We start from the raw sequence: 17,926 nt of genomic DNA, 5'->3' as shown, positions 1-17,926 counted from the left end.
ACATCCATGCCCCACCCGGCATATACCGGTATATATATTTATGTGTGTTCCAATGTAGACTTTGTCTTGTATTTGTGCAAAACCTGCAGTAACTATAAAGCAGTAAGCAGTAAGCCTCAGGGAACAATAATCTGGCCAAAGGTTTGGTGTAAAACTAGGGCAGCACTATGTGTATCTCTCACTGCAATCTGGGACAAAATTTGTGTTTGAGCAATGGTCCTATCTGGGCTATTGTGTGCTCCTTTCCAGAAAATCGAGAACAGATGTTGTAATATTGGCCACAAAGATACGTATAGTCACTCCTAGGGCCATGGGATGGGAGCAGCCTGAGCTTTGGACTTTACTTGTCTGTGTGACCCCCTTATTATTACATGACATAACAAAATGCTCCCCTGAGCTACAAGGAATATGTATTTTATGAATAGATGACGTTTATTGGTCCTGAGGGAAATTCGATTGTCAAAGCATTATTACTAGTATCATCCATAATGAATGACGTCCAGTCAGACTCCTCATGGGGTCTGAGTTAACGGCTACCATCTCTGCTCATAGCAGTGATGGTAAGACAATGGAAAATCACTAAGTTGTTTCAGGCTACTAATGGTAAGAAAGAATTCCTCTGGATGCTGCCCTTGGTTTAGGCAGTGGGTGCTATTAATACAACTTAAATAAACAACCACCAAAGTGGAAAAAGCGGCACTCCAAAATATCAGATGCAATTTTTTCTCATTTAATTGAGCACGCTTACGCGTTTCGGCCCTCAGCCTTCGATTTATCACATACGGTATCCTGGCTAATTATTACAGCAGCAGTATATATTTTAGAAGCTTTAATGTCCCTGCACACAGAGCGCGTTTTTCGTATTTTTAACTGCGTTTCTCCATCGGTTTTCCGAAAAACGCTTAAGTCTGTGGAATAGATTAGTGAAGATACTGAGATATACAGAAGGGGGCGGTAGTGCAACTATTAAGGATGCCAAAATACCCCACAAAGAAAAAGGATCAGTAAATCTGCGCTCCACCGCATGGTCTAGTGAGGAAAAACGTGCGCGAGCATTCAGCCAGGCTTTATGATCCTGGCTCGACAAATCCGCCCATTCTCAACCTTGCTTGGCTTTAATGGAGCGGAATAAACCAGGCTCTACAGACCAGGATTTAACAAGCCTAGTTTTGCCTTAAATCCTGGATTAGTTAATCCAGGTTTTGTGAAATAGGCCCCTAGGTTACAGACAAACAAAAACAACAAAATAAGAGAAGCTTGTTTACACTAGCCAGGACTTAATCAAACAGCAGGAGATTGACAATAAATTGTGGTCTGGCAATGGCCACTCTGTGACACGCTACTGTACCGGACGGGAGCACTGCCACAGCAGGGGCAGGCTTGAAACCCAGAGAGACACGATAGCCGGACTCCTTGTAAACAACATTAACCCATTCAGGCCTGACGTCGAAATTTTAAAAAAAAAGTTTTCTAAATCATGACAATTTTCGGAAAGATTTGAGGCACATTTTAACGATTTTTCAAAAATAGCAGACCTACAAGTTCATAGCACGCCACTCGGTGGCGCGCTATGAGCTTGTAGATCTGCTATTTTTCAATAGCTAAATTATAACAATGTTTAAAACACCAAAAGGGGTTCCCGCCCCAAAATGGGTTAATGGTTAATGTGGTTAAACGCTAACGTGACATGGATGCGTTCCAGGTCTCAATGGGTTAACACTTGGTTATGAGTGTCCATAAAAGAGACATGTCAACACCTGAGTGCCCATTAAATCTTATGCACAGGGGACAGCAGTGATATGAGAGCGGTGGTCCAGACAGCAACTGCGCAGTCTTAAGTGAAACCTCACCTCTTCAGAATCTACCTCAGTGGTTCTCAAACATCTTAATTAAGTGCCAGGGGGTGGACACCAGTTTTGGTCCTGGGTGCCACTGTTCCCATTATAAATAAAAGAAAGAAAATGTAATTCTATTGTGCATGTCATGTGCATGTCATCACCTGCTTTTTTTCTTTTTTTTTTAATCTCGGTTTCACGTTGGTGGCAACCAGTACATGGTTAGATTAATCTCGTGATCTCGTCGGTGGCACCTAAACAGTTAATGTAAAGATCCCCCATGTACCAGCCAGGGAGCCCCATGTTTGACAAGAAGCTCACAATGCATTGTAGATCAAGATATTCTTGAATAGCCAAATCTTTTCAGGAAGGGAACCCCTTTTGATGTTTTAAGCATTATGTTATACTTTAGATATTGAAAAATAGCAGATCTACAAGCTGATTTTTTCAAAAATAGCAGACCTACTAGCTTGTAGGTCTGCTATTTTTGAAAAATCATGAAAATGCAGCACAAATCTTTGAATATATATTCTTTCAGAGCGAACATTTTTAACTCAAATCTTTGCTTCTGAGGGGTTCCTGGAATAACATATGTTCAGATGGGGGTCGGTGGCCAATTACATATCATTTTTGGGGACCTTGACATGCAATATTGAGCACCACTGATACAGAAACATGAGGTATTTCAGAAAACTGTCAGGATTTAGAAGACATTTTTTAAATTTCGACGTCAGGCCTAAATGGGTTAAGTGGATAAAATGGTGCATTTATATATTGCTTTTATCCAAAGTGCTTTACATAGATTCTGCATTATTACATTCACCCATTACACCGATGGCGGAGGAAACCATGCAAGGCACCAACCTGGTCCCTGGGGGTCCCTGGGCCCCATTCTGAGAACCAGTGCTCTACCTCACCGCCTAGCAAAAATATTTTTTTATCCCACGATTTTGTAACCCATTTTTCACCCCTGTGTCAATTATCTAATGTGATCCTGGGCTCTACACACCCTCCGCCAACCTAGTCCCCATATATGGGGGACATGGGGAGAGCAACGGACTTGAACTCATGCTTCCTTCATGCCTGAGTGTCCAAGTTGCTCCTTTTACACCTGACAGTCCCTGGTTGGACGTAGCGCGTGGAAGGAACACGTTATTCCAACCAGTTCCTTTCCCCTCCATCAGGCGCCCCGGCTGGCCAGGGGGAGGCAGTTTAGAGACCAGGATTACTGCATGTTTTTTGTGAGCGTACCTACCCTAGGGGACACGGGGAGAACATGCAACATGAAGAAAGGCCCTTTCGCCAACCCCGCCTCGGGTATGGGCACTGATGACGCGGAGTAAGTAGTTTTGATTCCTTGTATCAAGGAATCAGAAGTGCTAGGCGGGGGCACGGTGGCACAGATTCCTTGTGTCAATTTGTGCTGCCTAAATTGGAATGGATGCTATCATGCAGATGTATGTTGGTTGTTATTATTATTATTTCAATTATTTCCCAGCAATGTAACGGCGTAAATGCGACTTCAGACACATACCGTTTGCTGCTAGTCCACAATGTTGTTTAGACAGATGCTAAACTTAGACGTTTACCCAGTAATCTAGTTAACTGTAGCACTTAATTGTCATTTGTTGACTAGGGTTATTATTGCCATTTACTCCGATCTTGCACTCTGGATAAGAACGCCTGCCAAATCAGACATGACCCACTTCTGAAAGTCGGGAATTGTATTTATAGAAATGACAGCTATCATGCCATGGAGCTGAGTCAATATTGTGGACGCACTGTGCAAGCTAGACATGTCAGGGGTTAGGTACAGTGGTGACATGGAGCAATATGCCCTTTGTTGGTCAGTTTAAAACAGAACATCTCCTCCCTGGAAAGTATGCTCAACCCACCCTATTTTGGTCTGGATGTAAAACCTTTGATGTTGCCAAACTATTGGAAAGTCTGGCATGTTTAAAGTTCTACGCTCCTCCTTTTCTATGCTAAATGTGTGACTAGCAAAATCCCCAAATCATATTCTTCAAAAACAAGATGCAGTTTTAGTTTATTCTTTTTTTGTCTTTCCCAAATATGGAGTCAAGTCGAAAGCATTGTCAAATCTATACCAAACATCAGGTCAAAAGCACTCCAGCATCGCAGGTTTTGTTTTCCAAATGCCAAGACTGACGGACTTCCGTCACTTCTGACAAGATACTGTAGAGGCAACCCACATCTAAATGTACTCTGCCACTCACAGAATGATTACACCTGTCTTTCTAATAGAAACTCACTTTCACTCACACACACACAGACGCTCACTCACGCACACACGTGCGCACGCACACACACTCATGGCAGGTGAGACAGCAACACAACAAATGCAGAAGAAGCAGAAGGTTGCTATGCCAACAGAAGCCATCGTCCACTGCATGGCGATCATATAAGATAACAGGCCATATAGTGACATGTGATGATGGTGGGTGGTTAGGGTGTTATGAACTACTTACCCGCTAGAGTGTAATCCATATCGAAGCCAAAGCACTTGATCTTCTCCATTGCCAAGCTTCTGTTGACGAACACTCTAAAGAGAGAAAACAAGAAATATACATAAGCAGTGGCAAGTTTTGCATTGAATTTGCATTCCACAATAAGTGTTATGTGAACCATGAGTGATCAATAGGAAGGTTTACGCACAGATTAGCCGATCTGATCTGCATAGATAACACCAAGATCAGACTATCTATTCTATTCTACAAGATGGAACCATTTGAAACTTCCCTTGACCTTCTTCAGGTAATTTGACTAGTGCAATAAAGACATTTTAAATTAATAACATGTCAATGTCAATTTAAATATTGTTTGGTTAGGTACTGCAGTTGCAAACCCCCTACTACTCATGCCTACTCAGACTTACTTACATCATGTCAGAACAATTACACACCACAACACAGAATTCAGATTTTAGTGCTGTGGTCTGTAGCTAACATAAAAGGAAGCAGCTCATAAATCAGCCAGGGTGCTGGGAGACCAGTGCGGTTGGAGTGATGGACCATGTTTACATAGCCTGCCTGACACCGATGATCCTGTCATCTCCAGGGAACGAATGGCACTCAGCGTCTTTCCCACAGACACAAATACTGCCAGCCTTAGGTAAGCTTATCTGTACTGCTTGTGTACCATTACATCCAAATGCAGCATTGTACAGTATTTCAGCAGTCTTTATATTCTAGTTTAAAAAGCAGCCACAAATTACTTACAGGACACAGTAGCTGAAATAATGAAAATAAAAGTATTTTACACTAATCTATATCATATTTATGTTTGACCATTAAGTGTAACTGTGTCTTCAAATATTTGTATGCAAGCCAAAAATATTAAATGATGCTACAGACTGTATAGTAAGATATTATGTAGCTAGCTAGTAGCAAAAAGAAAACAAAAACATTCTCCACTGACAAGTAAACTTTAAATTGTCTACAAACAAGTAACAACAAACAAACAAACAAAGTGACAGTTTAAGTCATTTAGCTGCCAATACTGCTAAACATACTCTCACACCAAGTGGAAACTAGGCTAACAAAGTCATTTCCGACATCACAAATCTGTTAAGAACTACCTTGCCGCATATCCATAGTGAACCAGCTGCCATTTAGATCCTTGCTCAACGGAGGACTGGTGATGCATTCTGAGAGTGCAATTAAACGCAGGTTTGATTTGCTTTTGGCCCAGCAGTCTGCGGTTACACATGGTAGCGTTGGCCCTCAAACAATGCCCCCACTCTCTTTGCTTCCTTGCCATTCAGACATTTTCTGACTTGTTGCAAAAATGATTGTGGCCATTCCGCGTCATTCTCTGTTGTTGTCTGTTGTCGGTCAGGGTTGTTTTTGAGCAGATTGTTGTTTACTGAGCCCTCAAAGACATCTAGAACGATCAAAAGTCAGGTAAAATCAAGCAAGCCCTAGTCCCAAGCTACTGCTGCTTGGAAAGCCAAGGCGCTGGCACTACTTACAGAGTAAATCTTTGAGAAGAAAATTGAGAAGAAGATTATATATATATATATATATATATATATATATATATATATATATATTCATATTCATATTACATGTTACTTATGTGAGTGAAATATGAACACATTTAATTCTCAAGACTCTCTAGGACCATCTCAATCTACACTCATCGGTGGTAAAAGGAAATATGACCACGTCAGAGCCTTTCAAACACCTTTTAAGTACTTTAATCAAAAAATGACTGCATTACTGTAGGATACAAAGACCCTACTCATAGCAGGATTGACTCAATTAATGTTCTTTTGTTTTCGGGGGTCTGTTATAAAGGGAACTCGTAAATGTTACTCAAGCCATCTCTCATGCCTCACCTTGGTTCAACAGTATAATACTATTGACAGAGGGTGGGGGGTGTGCATACATGAGATAGTCAGCCTCGACTTTGGCCCTTCTGACAACACTATTGCCTCAAAAATAGCCCACACAGGACAGCCCACACGTAAAAGAGAATCCCTTACCAATACCAATACTCTCTCTGAGCACAGCTGTGCAGTAATCTGGCCGATTTTTCGCCACTAGCATCTTATCTTATGGAAATGGAAACAGCTCATTTAAAGCCACTACTGAAAGAAAGTTTATCTGAGCTGAGCAGAGCTGTGGGCCTCTGGCTGTGTGACAAATGCATTTTAACAAGTGTCCAAAATATATTGGGGCAAAGGGCAAAATGCATGCTGAAGTCTCAAAAATGGAAGACAGCCTATAGTTTATATTCAGAGTGAGCGCCTTTTCTATATTTCTAACTGTAGTGATGGGACTGTTTCTTCCTCTGCAAGATAACGTATTGAAGTAGACCTTTTTTTAGATTACTGGCTCTAACTTAATTAAACGGAACTAGCTTGTACAAACAACATTGTGTGACTGCGTGCGAACTGCGAAGGAGAAAGGAGTTACAGCCTGAGTGGCAGATGCCTGTGTGCAGTCTACAAAGATACTGTAACATGTAGGTGACACTTATAGAGCTGCTGTTGACATGGGGGCTTGTTATGTTATGTAATGGTATGGAATAACGACAATTCACTGCAGACCTTCACATGTCTTTACTCTTTAGTGAGGTTAAACATTGTACAATGGCCAACCGTTTATCACACTCACGTGGACTACTTTACTGCCTCCATCAACCATTTAGCTAGCATGGCCAGAGGGGTTTTCCTATCATTAGATAAATGCATTGGGCGGGGCATTCTATTTTAAATATCTCTCAATTTAGTAATAGTAACTTTTGACAGTTACTAAATTAAGTTTCTGGCAAAACCTCGCAACCTAGTTTAATTTGTTCATTTTGCCTTAAACACTTATACCCTATGCCTACAGTATATACTCCGTTGTGCGATGGATACTGAAAATAGCCAATTATTTGCGATATATAGCCTATTTTTGAGATATGTAAAACATTTGAACAGCTTTTAAATACTTTGAAATGTTTCAAACATTTTTGTCAATTTTCAGCTATAATGAGTGTCATGCCCAAAATAGGGATGCCAGGGATAAAGTGGTTGAAGTAATTACATGAATGTGACTCAGTAATTCTCTGAGCTACACACTGACCAATTTTGCTGTGTGAGGTTCAACAGGAAACTCTTGTAAAAGTCACCAAACATTACTTAGTGTTAAGTGTGTCTCAAACAGGATGTGTTAACTGAAAGCTGACAAAAATAGCATCATAATCCAACATGTAAAGAGCACCTGATGTAGAAGAATTATGTACTTCTACTGCAGTAGTCTAGCGACGCGGTCAACTGAAGATCAATTCCGTTTTACTAATATGCATTGTTAGATGAAGGGCAATGACAAAATGATCCTGTTCTAAATGCACCACTCGCTTTATTGATATCCACAACAGTGAAACTGCATAATATCATCAAACATTATGCTGGGCTGCACAACAAACAGCATGCATGACCTGCAATACGAACTGGTTGGTGTGACCTGTTACAGGTGATCAGATGGCCTTGGTATCAAACTATGGAACGGTGGTTTAAACTTAAAGGAAAGCAAAATAAAATCTCTTGACTGAAAGTTTGTGTCCTAAACAAATAACACAATATGTAAAATGATGATGTTTTAGTAGCATTGTTCCTGCTGTTCTACATACTGCCAACCAGAAATCACAGACTTAGGCTTTTACCTTTGCTTGTATGAAATATCCGAGACTATTAGGATTTTATGGAAGCTGCTAAGTAAAGTTCTGAATATGTTACTAGTTTGATCACATCAAATGCTCTAATGAGTCTAATCTTAAAATATTACCCGGAAGTAGCCAATTGTAGATCGGCTACTTTCGCAGCGTAAAATGCTTCCTTCCATAGAAGACATGACTGGCCTACTGTATATGGAATCCAAGACTGAAATCAGTCGTGGCGACTGAGAACTTTAATCCATGCTTATTGCATACCGACCTGTGGAAGGCCTCTCTTCTGTACTTCTTCATAGCCAGACCATCCATGTTGGCTGGCAAGTCTGCATAGTTCTGCAGTCTGTCACTCCATGAAGTCGTCATGTTCAAAACCTCTTCAAAGTCTGGAATGATTGAAGGGGGAGGCATCATCAGTTAAAGCATATTGGACCACACTCACACAAGTAAGGCAATACTAGATCAACAACAATTAGCCTAAACACAATTTTCTGTGCTCATTGAATTAATATATAAAATCACGCAATCATAACTTAATTTAAGGACTTATGAAAACAAGATACTTTACATGAAATTGAAGAAATAAAATACAATAAGCAACATAATCAAAAACATAACACATAAAATGTGGTATTCACATTAAACAAATATACAAAAAGACGAATACCACTACCATTCAATTGACTATTATTATTATTAGGCTCACAACATGCCATACTCATATCAAGTATGTCAAAGATTTGAGTTTGTGGGAAGGATTACAAAAGGCATTACAAACTTTGACGATAAGAATTTGGACCTAATTTAACCCTCACTCTAGAGCACAGAACTCAAATCCGGCAACCGCATGCGTGCTGGCATGCACCCACCCACAAGCACATAAAATCTAAGTAGTCATATGTTTGTGAAATAAACCTCACCCATTTTTCACCCCTGTGTGAAAAAAAATAAAAAAGATAAACCTCACCCACAATGGATCACAACAGCTTATCAAACAGTGACACAGTGATGTTGGCATTTTCCTGTAGCTTTTCACTATGTTGCTAGGGGAGGTAGTTCTGTCTGTCCTGTCATAGTCAATTAACCAATTAATTGTCTCCCGTCCTGTGTGTGTGTGTGTGTGTGTGTGTGTGTGTGTGTGTGTGTGTGTGTGTGTGTGTGTGTGTGTGTGTGTGTGTGTGTGTGTGTGTGTGTGTTAACAGGTCATCACCGGCACCGTTTGACTGATCGGTGCACTCACTCCTTGGAGGCCAGAACAGAGCCAGTTGCCCAACTTTGTCAAATTGGCCAACGACAAATGCAAAACACATTTTGGGATATTTCCCCTACAGATTTTGTCCAAACATCATGCAAATCGGTACACGTTATCTCCACATGCATGTGATCAAGACGGATCTGTCCGATTTTTCATATTGCCTCCTGATGGGTTAAGATTGGCATCTCAAGTTTGCATGTCTGTGCAATAACTTTATCAACATTAATCAACTCATCTCAAATCCCTCAACTTCTACAGATTCCACTCACCTCTATAATGAGTGAATTCCATACATTTCTGGCCCACAATAACCTACTGTACCTAACCTGGCTCTGGCTGAGACCTTTTTCTAGTTGGTCAGTGTGGTCTTAACTCAACCAGTTTTCAAACTCACCAACCTGAAAAGGCTGCTCTCCCAGCTGCCCTGCATGATTGTTTGTAGTCAGAAAACACAGATTTACAACTATTAGTTTACAAAGAATTTCTTTAGCAAGCCCTTGGGGAGGGGTGGAGTAGGGGTCAGTCCTATAAACAAGGGAAGGAACCAAGCCACTGAAACTGTATTAAAGTGGTGTTATCTGGCAAGAAAACGGAAATCAAATTAATATAATCTACTTCTGCGACAACGTCAATGTTAAAGCACAAATCCGTAGGCCTGATGGACTCACATGCCCATGAGGACATTTAACAATATGACTATATTTTTTATATTTTGTATATGCCTCAAAATATACTGCATCTAGGCTATCTAAGACAACACCCACATTAAGAGAAAGAAGAGTAACCCCCTCAATACAATGCCACCATGTTATCATCTCAAGAGATTTACAACCTTGAGGAATGGCTGGACTATGGATTACCTTGTGTCCTTGTCAACAGCAGGAGTTTTCCCCCATACACATTTTCTAACCTTAGATCGGGGGTGGACTGGAGGAAAGGCTGAGGTCAGCTTTCTCTACCCCCATGTCTCTCACAAATTCAAACAAAATAGCTAACGTGGAGTATGTCAACATATCAATATAATGTTATAGTACATTCCCAGATGTTTGATTCCTAGTATTTTCCTACCACTGTCTCAGGTTTCCACACAGGTAGGCTATATATAATATGAATGGTGTTGCAACTTGCAAGTGAGATCTTAAATTCTTTCAATTGTTTGAGACTGAGGGTATGTTACTGTGTGTTTCTTTTTTTTCAGCATTTCAGACATGACACCATTGGACATTGTGGCCGATTGTGGGTCCAGTGGGGTCTGAAGGGCGGTCTGGTTGGGACCATATAGATGGGACAGAGAGACTCCCAGCAAGAAAACAGCAGCCCCTGGCTGCACTGCAGTGGGAAAAGACGAAGCCATGGAGGCAGTGAATGTAGTAAAGTGAAGGTAAAAAGGTGAAGGCAATTAAATGTAACAATGTGCAATTGTCAATACAATGGCATGTGCATGTTTAAGCGGACGAGTCATTGTTCATTATAATATGATAATAAAAGCTTTAAACTCCGGACTATAGCGACGATACAAACAACAACAGAATGCCTGCCCTGAACTACAGTTCAGAGTTCTGTAGCTAACAGCAGAAAACCTTGCTAGCTGGGCTGGCTAGCAAAGGTCTAACGTTTCCGTAAATATTTAGCACCCTCCTCTAAAGATGCGTTGCACTGTGACACCATTGTACTCAAGCAGCATTTTTGCTCTCGTTTGATAGCGTTGACTGCGCGGACAACAAAAGGCGTTTGGTTGGAGACGTGATAGATATCCCGGCTAACATTTGACTGATGATAGCATTGATGCGAAAACAATAGCGGATTCCGGCAGTAGCGGTACAATGTAGCGTCTTATGTTACTGTACTCACCACTGCTTTCCTCAATAAAACAACTGCACTGTGTGAGGAGGAACTGGGGATGCGCTTCATGCACGATCAAAGTAGGACAAAACCGAAAAAAGTAAAAATTCTAGCTGGAGAAAAAGAAAAAAAAGACAGGCAGTAATAACACAGCTATTATAGTCAGTGCACTAGACAGCAATGACTGTTTTCCTGCTCTGACTGTCTGGTCTCTACTGTCAGGCTACTGCCAGTTGTTGTCATGAACCAGTGGGCGGTGTATCTGAAGGGGGAGGGACTCTGTGTCATTGCTGCACGATCATGGCTCATTAACACCACCTATATGCAAGCTCATTATAGGATTTATTAGGCTACTCACAACTCTGTCAATTGGAACATACATGTATGGTTCCATTCAACAGTTATTCACATGTGAGTGAAGTTTTGATTGAAGTATTTATTAACAGTTTGCAGAATGGATACATTTCACATGAAAGCACAACTCAATACAAATACTGTTACATCATGCCACATAATATAACATACAACTTCGATACTCTATGCAGAGATCTGTATGCGGCCATCTAATAATTATTCAAATATATAACAGAAGATGAATATGAAGGTAGTCCCTTGGCTGATCTGATTTGTAGGTGCTTGCAGCAACCATTACTGATATAATCATGGACAGGCCTAGTCATAATAGTAGGCTGTTGAAGGAGTAGTTTTCTAGGACTTCTATACTATATTCTTTCCCAAGGCTTCATGGGGTGTGTAATTGATAAAGTCTAAGTCATGATATTCCCATCCCACATGGATTGATGCTATTTTAGCCTATCCACTCATTCAATGTGACATTTTCTGGTTACATTTACTGTACATTTGCAGCACAATAAATCAAGTAAATAAATCAAGTTAAGAGCGCCTGTCTGCAATTTGCAACTGGTCCTATATAGACAAGCCTTCTAAGCCTATCAAATGCTTGACACTGGGTGCCCTTCAACCCCACAAGGCCACTGGCCATGACAATATAACCAAATGTCTCAGAGACTGCCATCTCTATAGATATATCCAATCATCACCCACATAATAAACCTCTCCATCAAACAGGGACAGGTCCCCCAAGATTTCAAACTGGCCAAAGTAACCCCCCTGCACAAGAAAGGGAGCAAATTAGACCCCGGCAACTACCGCCCTATTTCTATTCTTAGCTCCATCTCGAAAGTGATGGAAAAAATGAACAGGTTGAACAGGTCTATGAACAGGTTGAAAAGTATCTTGCCACAAAAAAAATAATGTATGAATTCCCATCTGGCTTCAGAACATCCCACTCCACTGACACGTGCCTCCTCTATTTGAGTGACCACATCAAACAAGAGGTGGATGCTGGCAAATACTGCAGCATGGTCATGCTGGACCTCCAAAAGGCTTTTGACACTGTGAACCACTCCATACTGGTAAACAAGCTGAAAGCAATTGGTTTTGATAGCACATCAGTGAGCTGGATGCAATCCTACCTGGAGGGGAGAGAACAGATGGTGGAGGTGAACGGAACACTGCCCCCCCCCCCCCTCCCTCCTAGTGAGCTGTGGCGTTCCACAAGGTAGCATACTAGGGCCTTTACTGTTCCTAATATATGTTAACGACATGACATCAGCTTGTGACTGCAACTTGTTCCTATTCGCAGATGACTCGGACAGGAGCAAGCTGCAGGTTGAAAAGGCCCTCAGCTCTGAGCTCGGTAGAATCTGTACCTGACTCGCTGATAACAAACTATCTCTACACCTGGGAAAAACTGAATCCATTCTCTTTGGTTCTAATAGTAATCTCAGCAAGGCTAATGACTTCTTGATTAGAGTGGGTGACAATGTTATCACACGAAAAGATGAAATTACCTACCTAGGTTCCATCCTGGAGGCAAATCTTTCCGGTGATAAAATGGCCACCAACGTAATCAAAAAAGTCAACCAAAGAACACGATTCCTATACAGGATCTCCTCACTGGTCAACAAGGTTTCTTCGACTATGCATGCACCTCCTGGTATACCACAGCACCTAAAAACTAGGCTCCAGACTTCCCAAAACAAACTGGTCAGGCTACTACTTGGCCTCACTCCCCAAACCCACCTCACCCCTGCCCACTTTGACAGGCTGGAATGGCTTAGGGTTGACGACAGAGTACAGCATCTTGCAATGGGTCTGGTCCATAAGATTCGATACACCACCAAGATACCCATGTACCTGTCTAAATACTTCCTTAGTGTCAATGAAGTCCACACCCACAACACCAGAGGGAGTTCAACAAACCATGTGCAACCCAGATTCGGCACAAAGAAGGGACTAAATTCATTTCGCTCCTATGCCACCAAAATGTGGAATGCCCTACCAACATTAAGACATGCAAATCCCTTGACTCCTTCAAAACCGCCCTCAAAGGGCACCAATCTAGTTCCCCCCAGTTTCAGGACACAAGGGAAAAAATGCTTTTTACTACGCAGCCACTACTCTGTGGAATGCACTCCCTCCAGCCCTGAAATCCCTAAATTCTATTGCAAGATTTAGGAAAGACCTGAAATCATGGCTCCATCTACACACTAACTGGTCATAGTTAGCTTCCGACCCTGGATAGCCCATCTCCCATGCTCTGGACTATTCTCTCAGGGTACCTCTTGTCCTATGTATATAGCTCCCAGCCTTATATATAAGGATTATTTATTATATGTTCCATGGTTGTTTTGTTTGTACAGTATGTTTGTGTATAGTTTCATGTTACAAAGTGGACCACAATGGAAACAAGCGAGGCTTTTTTGTGTCTAAGTCCATTTGGCGTTTTTTAAAATGATGTAATTTTCTGTAATTTACTTAAACTGCCAATAAAGTATTCTATCTATCTACCTATCTACCTACGGACGGCTGCAATTCGAAACTGGCCCCCGTAAAATCTGAATCCCCCACCCACCCCTTTTTCCCCCCTCACTGTATATGTTTATTTTCCCTTTTTACCTCCTCTATGATGATTTCCTGTTTTGACTAGTTGTGTATATTTGTACGTCTCTAATTGTTTTGATGAATTGAAAATGGTGGGCCCTATTGTAAACAATTGTAATGCTTTATGGTGTCGTCCACTCACAGTTAACAGTTGTTGTATTGAGTTGTACTTGAAATGTACTGTAATTCTGCAAACTGTTAATAAATCAATCAATCAATCAAAAAACCCAATGGCCTCAGGGCTTTTTGTGTTATCCTTTTAGCATCATTGTATAATCGTACCACTGTACGTTTTGCAAACTGAGAAGTTTGTGTAAGACCAGTGTTTTCCAAAAAATATATATTGGTAAAAGGTTTCATAATGTAGGCCTATATAAACTCTGTTCCCCATTATGTTTCTAACAGAAATTATATCCATTCATGCAGGCTTGATAATAAACATGGTGGTGATATTTTAAGAGTGTACATGTGGCAGGTGCAGACATTGACATTTCAATCGCAGACTTCTGAGGCTGCAGGCAAACAGGACACCTTCTAATGACTCAACGAAGTTAAATGTGTCTTCAAAACCCTTTGAAAAGTCTGTTTTTTCCATACTTGATTTTGACTTTGTTCCAAGCAGAATGTGTGGCCGAAATGTCCCTTCCAGTTTGGTTCTGAATATATATTTGAAAACACATATTTCAACCTGCGTGACCCCCCCCCCCCCCCTCTCAGTCTATATCTGTGTACATAGCTATGCAATGCATGTTATGTATGTACGTACAGTACTATGTATGTATGTACCGTATGCATATTTGTGTGTCTCTGTGTCTCTGTCTGTGTGTGCGTGCGTGCGTGCTTTGGCTTGATATTTGCAATTCCGCAGAGGCTTATTTCCTCACCTGACCCACCACCCCTCCCCCCTCCCCGCACGCACGCACGCACGCACGCACGCACGCACGCACGCACGCACGCACGCACGCACGCACGCACGCGCACGCACACACACACACACACACACACACACACACACACACACACACACACACACACACACACACACACACACACACACACACACACACACACACACACACACACACACACAGTTTTCTGATGGCATGCTTCTGTTCTTTCCCTACTGTTATGCTGACAATTACCATGCAGTCACAGCTGATGTATGAACGTATGAATAACCTTTTCAACTGTTGTTGACTTTCCATGTCATTGAATGCAGGGTGGCAATGAACCTGTTTCAATTAAATCCATGGGGAAAAGAAAGAAAAAAGGGGAAAAAAGTGTATTTTTGGACAGAAGTGTAGTTTTCATCAACTTAGAACCATAGTCAAATTTAAGTTGGGTTTATCACATAAAAAGTAAGTAAGTGCCTTGCTAACCAATGGTTCCTGAACCATGTGACACTTAGGGTAGGAGCCTATCTCCTGTTTCTGTAGCTGCAGCTTGATGTACAAGTACATCCTGCAGCCATTTGCCTTGGCCTTTGCCGCGTGTCATTCCTCATCTCGCTCCCCCTTTCCTGTCTCACTACTGTTCCCTATAAAGGCATAAAAAGCTCCAAAAACGAATCTTAAAAAAAGGGAAAAAAAGGTATACTGCAAGTGAAGTATAGATGTATTTGCAAGTGAAGTTATGTATATGTATGTACAAGTGAAGTACCGATATGTATGTTTGTGCAAGAGAAGTATACATATGTGCAAATGACTATTCAATTCTGGCCTAAACGACTTCTCATACATATCATTATTGCGACCATAGGTCGCATTTACTATGAAAACCTGCATCTCCATCTGTTAGTCACGCCTCCATATAACGCCTCGTGACATCATGCCTCCATATATGGTCACGCCTCGTGACATCACGCCTCCATATATGGTCACACCTCGTGACATCACGCCTCGTGACACGTCATGCCACCATATCTGATAGATAGAGCAGCCTACGAGGATCACTAGCCACTCAGCAACTAGAATTGATTTACTGTTTTCCAACAAAGTGGAAAGAATCACCAAAACATATCATTTCTTGACAGGTCTGTCAGACCATAATATAATATTCTTCGCCAGAAAACTCTCCAAGCAACGGTTCAGTAAAACACAACCCCAACCAATGGTCAGCACCATCCCAAAGAACCTACAACACAGCTTTGAGGATGCCCTAAAAAGGGTTGTGTGGGACGACATCTTCACATGTGATGACATTGAAAGGGGATGTAATGATTTTCTAACTAGACTTCAAAGTGTGATGGAATCTTTCACCAGGAGAAGGAGACAAAGGAAAGTCACTCTTCCATGGGTAGACAAAACTTGTAAATCCCTCATGATAAAAAGAGATTTACTGCTTAAACAGTCATTAAAGTCTGGTTTAACAACTGACAGGCAGAAATTTGCCCATGCACGAAACCAAGTCACCCAATTCCTAAGGAAGGCTAAAGCTACATTTTATATATATATATCATAGAAAGTGCTAAAGGAAATGGTAAAAAAGTCTGGGAATACATTAACAAACTGACAGGGAAATATTACAAACAAAATAACAATATCTTAGAACTAAAAATAGACAACACCCTGGTGAAAGATCCCCAAACCCTTGCTAGTAACCTAATTATGTTTTTTCTAAACTCTGTTAGCGAAATAACACAAATGTTTAAACCCAAAGCATCCAAAGCCAAGGATGCCTATGGGCTCGATACAAACTTGTTAAAAACAAATGCTGAATCTCTGGTGGCACCGTTCACACACCTGGTAAATCTGTCCATCAGACAACGCACTGTTCCCCCTCAATGGAAAGTTGCAGTGATAACACCAATCTACAAATCTGGCGCTAAAACTGACATATCAAACTATAGACCTATAAGCATCCTACCAGTTATATCAAAGGTGGCTGAAAAGTGGATTGTCAAGTCTATCATCAAACACCTAGACAAAGGCCACACCCCACTGCATCCCATGCAGTTTGGGTTTCGGGCCTTCCACTCCACTGAATCAGCAAACTGCCTGTTCATAGAAAAATGAAAAATGTGCTTTGAACAGAGCTCCCTGTGCAATGGCGGTGTTCCTGGACTTCAAGAAGGCGTTCGACACCGTCTGCCACCAGGTCCTCTTATCCAAACTAACACATTTTAATTTCTCTCCAGAAGCTATAGAATGGTTTAGTTCTATCCACCAGAAAACAGTGTGTAAGTGTCAACAGTGTAAAATCTCCCTACCACACCTGTTCGGTCGGTGTCCCCCAGGGCTCAATACTGGGTCCAATTTTGTCCTCTCTGTACATAAATGACCTACCTGAAGTATGTAATAATCTACATGTCCAGATGTATGCAGATGATGCTGTTGTACTTGCCCATGGAAAAAGCTATGCAGATGTGTCAATAATTCTAACCTTAGCCCTGACAAGCATTCAAGACTGGCTTATAGATTCATGTCTGCTCTTGAATGCCAAAAAGACAGTCTGCATGGCCTTCTCCAAAAGACCAGTTGTGTTGGAGTCATCAAATGTGTTTCTGGGTGGAGAGGAACTTGACCTTGTCACATAGTTCAAGTACCTCGGAGTCATTTTAGACTCAACCCTAACATTTAAAAAAACATGTGAAGAAAGTCACTAATACAATTAAATTCAACCTTCAAAATTTTAAACAAATTAGACCATTCCTGACAGCTGGAGCGGCCAGATCGTATCTTCACTGTATGATCCTATCACACATTGAATACTGTTTCACAAACTGGTCTTGCACAGGTGTGACTACTCTCAAACCCATAGAGCAGCTCTACAAGAGTGCGCTCAAGGTGTTTGACAGGAAGCCCCACTCATATCATCATTGTAACATCCTCCGGAGGCTCAATTTGTT

At 41.3% G+C, this 17,926-nt stretch overlaps 1 protein-coding gene across 4 annotated transcripts in view; it reads right to left on the bottom strand.

The window, feature by feature from the left end:
- Window positions 1-17,926, bottom strand: part of nt5c2b (5'-nucleotidase, cytosolic IIb) — an 80,803-nt gene that overhangs the window by 23,416 nt on the left and 39,461 nt on the right. The window contains exons 1-4 of one of the 4 annotated variants that reach the window (XM_079500413.1): window positions 11,122-11,308; window positions 10,448-10,599; window positions 8,281-8,401; window positions 4,325-4,398 (exon numbers count right to left, since the gene is read on the bottom strand). In XM_079500413.1, coding sequence (XP_079356539.1) covers window positions 4,325-4,398; window positions 8,281-8,381 — 175 coding nt within the window. In that variant the 5' untranslated portion in view covers window positions 8,382-8,401; window positions 10,448-10,599; window positions 11,122-11,308. Of the gene's footprint in view, window positions 1-4,324; window positions 4,399-8,280; window positions 8,402-9,668; window positions 9,695-10,447; window positions 10,600-11,121; window positions 11,309-17,926 lie in introns of those variants that run through there. The other 3 variants (XM_079500414.1, XM_079500412.1, XM_079500415.1) reach the window with 3 other exon arrangements.

This window comes from Electrona antarctica (assembly GCF_951216825.1).
Source record: "Electrona antarctica genome assembly, chromosome: 4".
NCBI lineage: Eukaryota > Metazoa > Chordata > Actinopteri > Myctophiformes > Myctophidae > Electrona > Electrona antarctica.
The sequence above is the reverse complement of the archived record's forward strand: the minus strand, read 5'-3'. Positions and strand labels throughout refer to the sequence as shown.